General features: G+C 36.2%; 1 protein-coding gene across 1 annotated transcript in view; it reads left to right on the plus strand.

The window, feature by feature from the left end:
* Positions 1-9047, plus strand: part of adamtsl3 (ADAMTS-like 3) — a 162160-nt gene that overhangs the window by 91891 nt on the left and 61222 nt on the right. Inside the window, exon 7 of the mRNA XM_079866508.1 lies at positions 2703-2829. Coding sequence (XP_079722634.1) covers positions 2703-2829 — 127 coding nt within the window. The remainder of the gene's footprint in view (positions 1-2702; positions 2830-9047) is intronic.

Genomic DNA, 9047 nt, shown 5'->3' on the forward strand with positions numbered 1-9047 from the left:
GAACGCCAGAGCTTGAGCACACAGTGCTCCCATTCACTGTCTACATTAGTTTATGATCTTTTTAACGGTCCTATCTAATATGTTATTACTGTTAAAGGGGTGGTTGATTATGATTTCACTTTTCTAACTTTAGTTAGTGTGTAATGTTGCTGTTTGAGTATAAACAACATCTGCAAAGTTACGACGCTCAAAGTTAAAAGCAAAGGGAGATATTTTCTTTTACAGAATTCGCTTTTTAAGGACTACAACAAACTGATAGGGACTACACAAGCTTCCTCCCGGGTTAGTGACATCACAGACCCTAAAATTTACATTAACCCCACCCCAGGAACGCAATTTAATGAATAACTAGAAGATAGTTAACTCCACATCAGCTACATGAATTCATAAACGAACCATTCAGAAACGTCCTGCTGCATTCTACATGTTGCCACTTCTTCTTGAGTCTCTCCATCATTGTGCGACTCCGGTTTGAACATTAAAGGCAGAACAGTTTCTGACATTTTAGTGCGTGTCTGTTTGAGGTAATGGAGTTGCTAACACGAGCTCTTCTTGAAGCTCCGCCCTCTGTGACGGGAGCAGCAGCTCATTTGCATTTAAAGGGACACACACAAAACGACGCTTTTTGCTCACCCTCAAAAAGGGACAATTTGAACATGCTATACAAAAATATCTGTGGGGTATTTTGAGCTAAAACTTCACATACACGCTCTGAAGACATCAGAGACTTATTTTACAAATTGTAAAAAGGGGCATTATACCACCCCTTTAAACAAAGAAAGTATATTATAGCGGCGCTAGCTGAGCATAAATGTGTCAGTCCATCTATAGCTGTTTTCCATGTTCATGGAGTTATCGTGGAGTAAATATAGGCTATAAACTGTATTTTCACAGCTTTTTAAAAATGGCGGGTGCCAGTGCTTTGCACACGTTCGGTCTATCAACATACATTTACGTCACTGGCAGTTCCTATTGTTCTGGGTTAGACCCTACTCTGAAGGAGCTAAATTAGTCCCCCCAAAAGACGTTCCTATACTAAAATCGTTCCTAGTTCCTGGGGTGCGAACACGCCGATAATTGGGTACTTCCACCAAGTTATAGGAACTATGAAAATGTTCCTCTGGTGCAAATCCATATGCCACTATTTACCCTTATGTATTTATCTCAATACTACTGACTTTCTTTTTCCCGTAGTAGAAAGTAGTATGACTTGTGCACAATATTCCATGTCCTCTGAAATACATTAGCGTTGTTTGAGGGCACAGACTGGAACAAGTCATAATTCACTGAAAATTTTAAAGAAATCTATTTTGTGGTCTTGAATATATATAAAAATGGCACATAAAAGGCATGGTCTGCCAGGTTTAACATCCATTTGCTCTTGCATGTTTCGTAACTGAACGTGATGTGCCACGTGGATATTAATTTTGTGTTATGAGATTTGAGAGCTACACCAGAGGCAACATTTTAACCAGTTTTCAGATTAAATTTAAATGTGTTTGTCTATTCCTCACACAAAGCTATTGAATGGCTTCGGGAAGACTTGGAATAAAGTGCACAGTCTTTTATGGAGCTGTTTTGGTCCATTCACATTAAATTTTGTTTTGTATTTGTAAGAACACCTTGTACATTCCACTAAACTTCATTTTCTGTTCCAAACACACGCACACACACACACACACACACACACACACACACACACACACACACACACACACACACACACACACACACACACACACACACACACACACACACACACACGCACAAGCACACAAAAGAGCCATACAAGTTTGGAACAGCATGACGGTAAGTAAATGATGACAAAATGTTTGGATGAACTTTCTCAGAGTTCTCTTAATGTTTTCTGTAGACTTTCAGCTTTTCATTTGGCCGACAGCAAAGAAACACAATAAACTCAAGCCAAATCATATACAATCATCAGAATTCAAAGCAGTACTGCACTGTAACTGAATTCTACAGTGTTAATGAAACTTCCTTTGCATTGCACCTATTTTGACCTCAGCTCCTGTGAGTATTAGGTAAATTGGCGTAAATGAAGCTTGTCTGTTTATTTGTGCTTGTTTACCAGAGCTACCGAGTAAAGTCATGCTGTTTGCTATCTCTGGCTGCTTTCCCTATTGCCCTGCTTGTGTAAACAGAATTTTGCATTAAAGCTGGGCAGCTTTTCTTGCACAGATGGCAAATTCTTTGCAGAACATCACTGTGAGTAGCACAGATTTCTCTGTAAATATTGAGGATTCTGAGAGCGAACTTGTGCTCAAGGGATGAAAACTTCTGAAGAATGATTTGGTAATCTCTCATGTTTTATATGTTGGCTGTCCATGAATTTTGATGATGCTAGGTAGAGCTTAAACATTGTAGTTTGGAGCCGTGCACCGGCCAGCTTCTCAGTGCATTCATTTTATAGTCAGTTTCTGTTATGGAGGAAGCATGAATTGTTGGTTGAGGTCCCGCAGACATGTCAGAAATTACCTTCACTCAAAATAGTGTTTCAGCTCTGGGCATGAATCAGGAAAATGTTCACTACAAAATGCTGTAGTGGATAATGAGTCTTATTTGGAGAGTAAGTCAAGTCTCAAGTCATTTTTTTGTGACTTGAGTGCAACTCGACTGCCATTCTATGTCCTTTCTGTCCCATTTTGCCTTTTTCTGAGTGGTTGCTCTGTCATTTATTACAGGAAGTTGGCTGTGACAGACAACTGGGAAGCAATGCTAAAGAGGACAACTGTGGCGTGTGCGCTGGAGACGGTTCCACCTGCCGACTAGTCCGAGGCCAGGCGCTGCCCCACATCTCACCTGAAGAACGTAGGTACACACATACATAAGCACATTCTTCTTTGTTGGTTTTGTTTTTGGAGTATTGCTTTGTTTTTTGATCTCTGCGACATTCGGACTGGGATGGGTTATAAAGCTAGTGTTTGAGTTTTGATTTTTAAAGCATTTTTGGTCATAAATTGTACAACACTTTTACTATGGCAGAAAACTACAGGGAGCCCTTAAAGCTTCTTTACAATAGTTGGTTTATAAACGCTTTTCATTACAAGTTTGGGAAAATGGTTGGTGCATGTTGCATTCTTAAATGCACGTTATAAGTGACCTAAACTCAGAGAAGATGAAGAGATGAGTTCATGTGGAGCGGGATTTACTGTGAACTGATCCAATCTGAGACACTGAAAGTATCACAGTAACGCGCTTCACTCTGAAACACACAGCGCATATACTGTATTCATTTAATTATTCCTTAGCCATTTGATAATCACACTTAGCCATATAACGATTTTGGTTTTATTCCAATTAACCATGCAGCTCTACATGATTCTGAATGTTAGAATGAGTCATTGGACTATTTCCTGCCTTTTTTTGAAGTTTATTGCTGTATCAAATCAAATAATCCTAAAGGTTCAGAAACGCTAAAGCCATAAACGGTTGTGTTTTGGGCAGTCTTACATTCCCTGTGGTCTTCGGTTAGTGCAAGCATTGGCAGCTTTATTAGCCTGCTTAATTTATGTGATTGCCAGCAGTTGGATTGTTTGCATTCTGGGACTGAAGATAGAGTTATTGATTCCCTTTAAAGCATGTGAGGGATTCTCAGCCCATTTTTGAGAAATAACACACTTAATGCTGTGGCTTTTGCTTGTAAATAGCTAGTTGTCATTTCTTTAAGATTATTACCCAAATACTCAGTTTGTGTTTCTGTCTGCTGGGCAAGTATTTGGTTTTTAGGCAGGACGCCATTGCTGAAATCATGTCTGTTTAAAAATATCAAATAACCAAACTGTTTTATGTAACAACCACACCCCAAATTAATTAAGACAGATATTTTTTTCTTTCTGCAGGCTGTACGGCTGAATGTTGCCTTTAAAACATGCCAGCCTGAGGAGCACAAGGCTATTTCTGTGGCACTTTACAGCGTTCTTGCCTTGAGTTTTATATTGTTTTTGGTAAGATTCTGCAGTGTCTTGTGTTTGATGGCTGCCGAGGATTTTTCCTCATCCAAAAATTCCTTTGTCTTACAGCAATGTGCTCAAACGGCTCTGATTACGGCTCTGTTCCAAAACTTAACACGCCGCGTAGGCTGCATTTTTAGGCATCGTAAGCACACTCCCCACGCAAAGGCTGTTCCAAAGCGTAGGTAGCATGACTATGCTGCCTACTAAGATACCTTTGGCAGCATCACATGTATTCTTTGAGGAAAAATGCATTGCGAGATGGATGACGCGAGACAAGTTAATTATAAATATACACTACCATTCAAAAGTTTGGAGTCTTTATATTTTTTATGTTTTTGAAAGAAGTCTCTTATGCTCACCAAGGCTGCATTTGTTTGATTTCAATTAACACAGTAAAAACAGTACTATTGTGAAGTGAACATTTTAAAATATCTGTTTTATATTTGAATGTATTTTAAAATGTAATGTATTCCTTTGATGGCAATCAACGACATTACAGACCTATCTGTTTAGCTTGTGAACACAAAGGCCAATCAGATGTGTTTAAGTTAGTCAGAATCCGCTCAAAATGGACTTGCACACTCACAAATCCTTTTATTATAACCAACAATGTATAAACACAATGTCAATAAGAGATTCATTGCACACAGCATAGACGGCTTCATTGATTATAACGAGAGTTTTCTCAACAGTGCAGCTTTGTGTTTCTCACGTTGTAATTGACAGCTTCAGTGATTGTAATGGCATCGATCTTTGTTCGCTTTCTGTACATAATATGTATTATTCATGCTTCAATCTACACATTGCAAAGTTTCTGGATTGACAACCATAGTTAAACACACGACTGAATTCGATTGACACTGATAACCATAGAAATGGACTAAACAAAACAGTCTGATACTGTCAAATGATCTATGCATTCAGTCTTAGATTGTTTCAAGTCAGTCACTCTGTGACTTTTGACATATAAATTTATGGATTTTTAAAGATAAAATAGTTCTTCCATGATAGTACATTGTTTCATGATCTTTACCGACAGTGATTTTTATTTTATTTTTTTCATGAATAAATAGGGTAAGTTAATATTACAAACTGTTAATTTGCATCTATTTTGGAGGAATATTAGGCTGTTGTCACTTTAAGAGCTGCATGGATTCAGTATACTGACACACACGTGCATTTTATTTCTCAACTGTTCACGCTCACTTAAGCCATAACCAACTATGTTTACTAGGATACTCGCCAAGATGGGCATTTTGATATAATGTTGTATGAATTTGTCTGTTCAAGCGCAATAAGAAGTGAAAGAGAACTCAATTTGGATGTGTGCACAGACTTCTCACTCATCGAGTACCAAATTGAGTTCTCTTTCGCGTCTTGCACTTGAATATTTCATTTTGTTTTGCCAAGTATTTCATTTTTTTCAAAAAATCCAAATTTTTTTTGGATTATGCAACAGACACTTTACAACTCAGTGCCTTCATGCAGTTAATTAATCAAAACCATCAGTATCTGCCTTTTTCATGCTATAGCCAATATGCCGATGGCTTTAAATTCATAAAAAATAAATAAATATCTATCATCTCTAATTGTGAGTTACATCATAGATCATTCCAAATAGGTTTTATTTCGGTTGATGCTGCCTGAGAAAGCGCTTTGGCTGTAGGAAATAGAAAGCAATGCAGCTTACTGGGTTTTGGAACAGAACCTGAGTGACTGGAACTTTTCTTCTTACCAAGACATTTTCACACAATCATGCTATTCATTTTCAAAGCCTGTTAAACCAAAAACGAGGTAATTCGATCCAAACAAGTTATGCATTCTTTAATAAAAGCCGTCTCACTAATAATTCACATGCGTGGCACTGACACGTAGGCTTCTCGTAAGTCGTAGAGCCGTCATGAGGTCTCCAGATGGAAGTCCGGTGATCGGATAGGTCATTTCCCAAAAGACTTCAATCCGGGCTGGATGACTGTCAGGATTCCAGAGCGTCACATGGATCTGTTAATATTAAAATGCAATAAAGCTGCTAATGAGCCTCTGGCTCTTTTAATTCATTCCTTTGTGACTCATTTCTGCATTTAAAGGAGAGCGATAGAAACACAGATGCATTATGGGAACGTTTGTGTGATTTTTAATTTGAAATTAAACTTGCGGGTCGATGCATCTTTTGTGGAGCAGTTAGCCACATTAGATTACATTTTTCTCCATCGTTATAAACAAATTTGAAGTCACACTTGCATGGTTGGGTTATTTTTAAAGTGAGGGCAATTACGTCTTGGGTTTTTTTATTGGTTTTTTTGAAACACAGCATTGTTTGGGCATTTTTTACCCTGTTTACAACTGACTGGTGTCTGAAACTTATTTCATTATAGCAATAAATTCCAGTACTTTCTATATATGTTTCCAAAAGTAAATATTTTGGGGCTCCCATGATGTTGGTGCATTTCCAAGCCCTATAATTGCTGGATGCGGTGAGCATTGCAGAGCGAAGGGAAAAACACCTCTTTTCCTACATCAATTCCTGCTAATGCAATAAACGGCATTAGCACTTTGCATCTACACAAGCCACTCACTTTATATTTGACCCAAAAGTGTCTCAGTTAAAGAAGTTATTAAGGAAGCTACTTTGAAAGCTGTAGCTTGCCAGGCTACAAGCTAAAGGTGTTTGCTGTTGAAACCAGGGGCACTTTAAAAAAAAAAAACTTAAAAAACACACTTTTTACATCCTTACTAATTTATTTATTTGACCTCTAAAAATCTCCAAGGGCTATAAGATATGAATAACATTTTTTCATTTTCTTTGAAAATCATGAACATTCACATCTCAAATGAGCTGTGTTTTTTAAAAGCGTTCTGTGGTGCAAATGACAGTTTTACATTTTAAACATTTTTATAATAAAATAGCTGATTCCTTTGCCTTTTTGTTGCTAATTTCATAGCAAGCATGTTATGAATTTTTTATTTTTTATTTTATAGGTAATAATTCATCTTTTGTATTATGCATTTTCATATTTTTTAGATTTCCTGAAGGCATGATTTTTTCATTGATTTCCATTTTGTCACTTGAGCAAGATCCCGGTTATATAAAATGGCTGATTCCTTTGCCTTGTTGTGGATAATTTGCATGTCATGAATTTAGCCATACAGTAGTATGCATGTTTTAATTGAAAATTCCTTAAGGAAATTAAGACCTTATTGTAATCTGTCCACTGTGAAATTGTATTTCATGTATTGTAACTTTTTGCATATTTTTATAAAATTACAGTTTGATTGGAAATGAAGCGGCAAAAAAAAAAATGATTGAAAACATTGATTTTTCATTGTTTTCTATACACGTCTCATATTTTATATCAAACATGCTCTTTAATAACCAAGCAGAGTTGATAAAAGTGATATAAAGTGACTGTTTGATGCCACAAATGAGTGACAGTCATACATTTTTTTTAAGGTAAATATAATCATTTTGCATTCATAGTAGAAAATATATTTTTTTTATCATGCATGATCATATTTTAGGAAAAAAGATTTTAAGAAGAGAGAAAATTCTTTAATTATTTACTCATTCTTATGTTGTTCCAAACCAGTTCCAAAAATGTCTCCCTTTTTGTTCTATAGGTTTGGAAAAACATGAGTGGGGTTAATAATGACAGAATTTTCATTTCATGTGGGAACTATTCCTTTGCTCCAGGGGATTATCCCTGTAATAAGTCTCTGTGTATAAGAAATCTAAATAAAGAATAAAAAAGTAGTAGAGATGAGTAACTGGAGAGATTTCCTGTATTCAACCCCATTCTCTCCATTACCCCCATTACGCTTGCTTTTACAGAACGCTCTCAATCCAACCATAACTGAAAGCACTCAAGCTGCTCTCTGTTGTGGTTTTCTGTTTACTGAGCTGGAAATTGGTGGGTTTTCTTTTTTCAGCAGTACACTGGGAAGCCACAAATGTTTTTTTTTTTTTTATGGAGAGAGGTCGAACACATTAAGCGTGTCAGAGTTGCAGTGTCTGTGTGTTTGCAACTCATTTACTCTCAAACGTGTAATGACTGTATTTACGTGCACAATGGATACTGACATGAGCTGTGAGGGATGCTGTATTTCCGAACTGTGTTTGGAGTGAAACACTGCATATACAGTCACTTGACTGCATACTGTATGTCATTCAACACTAGAATTTTGGGTTATCGCATTAAAAAAACGCTGGATGGAAACGGCAAGATGCGCATGCATTCTAACAATGTGCTCAATTGAGGCAATTTTTTTTTTTTTTTTTTTTTTTTGATAAACTAGGGCTGGGCAACATGGCCAAAAACATTATCAATATAACATTTTTCATATCAGTTGATATCTATAATTATACAATAAATGTCAAATCTTTATTCCTTTCAAGTTTAAAGGCAGATTTTTGCTCCTAAGTGAAAGTTATTTATGGTTTTAAACTACTCTTTATTGTCAGAACATGAAAAACACTTCACTTTTTTGAATTATTTACACTTTTCCAGTCATTTTTCTTTAACAAAATACATATCTTAATTGACAAATGAATTTCTTAGTTTCTGCATGTGCTAATGGGTGATATTGTTTCAAGTCTGACTTTGCTGGCACATTGCTTCAACACAGTTTGCAGTGCAGGCGGCAGTATCAATAATATTACACGTTTTGTCTCTTAGAAATACACATTTGGCAGTAGCTTGAGTTTGGATGCAGATGCAAATTTATGCTCATTAACAAAAACAGTAAAAATTGTAACAAGCTCATTTTTATATTGTAAAATTAAAATATTCTGTCTGTTTGAGTTTTATTAAAATTCCATAGTAGATCATTATGATCATTAAGATCTTGATAACCACTGTTAAAACCATGCATATATAGCACCTCAATACCTTGATAAAATGTAACTATATGGTTTTTATGGTATTTGTATGGAAAACAGTAGCCTAGATACTCTTAGTATAAATGCACAAATGCTATGGCTTACTCAAAAAAAATACTGTAATTATATTCCATTACTCCTTTAATACATTTAATACATATAATAAAGCTCTACATGAATATCCCACACATCTGCCA

The sequence above is a fragment of the Squalius cephalus genome, assembly GCF_949319135.1.
Source record: "Squalius cephalus genome assembly, chromosome: 3".
NCBI classification, from domain to species: Eukaryota; Metazoa; Chordata; class Actinopteri; order Cypriniformes; family Leuciscidae; genus Squalius; species Squalius cephalus.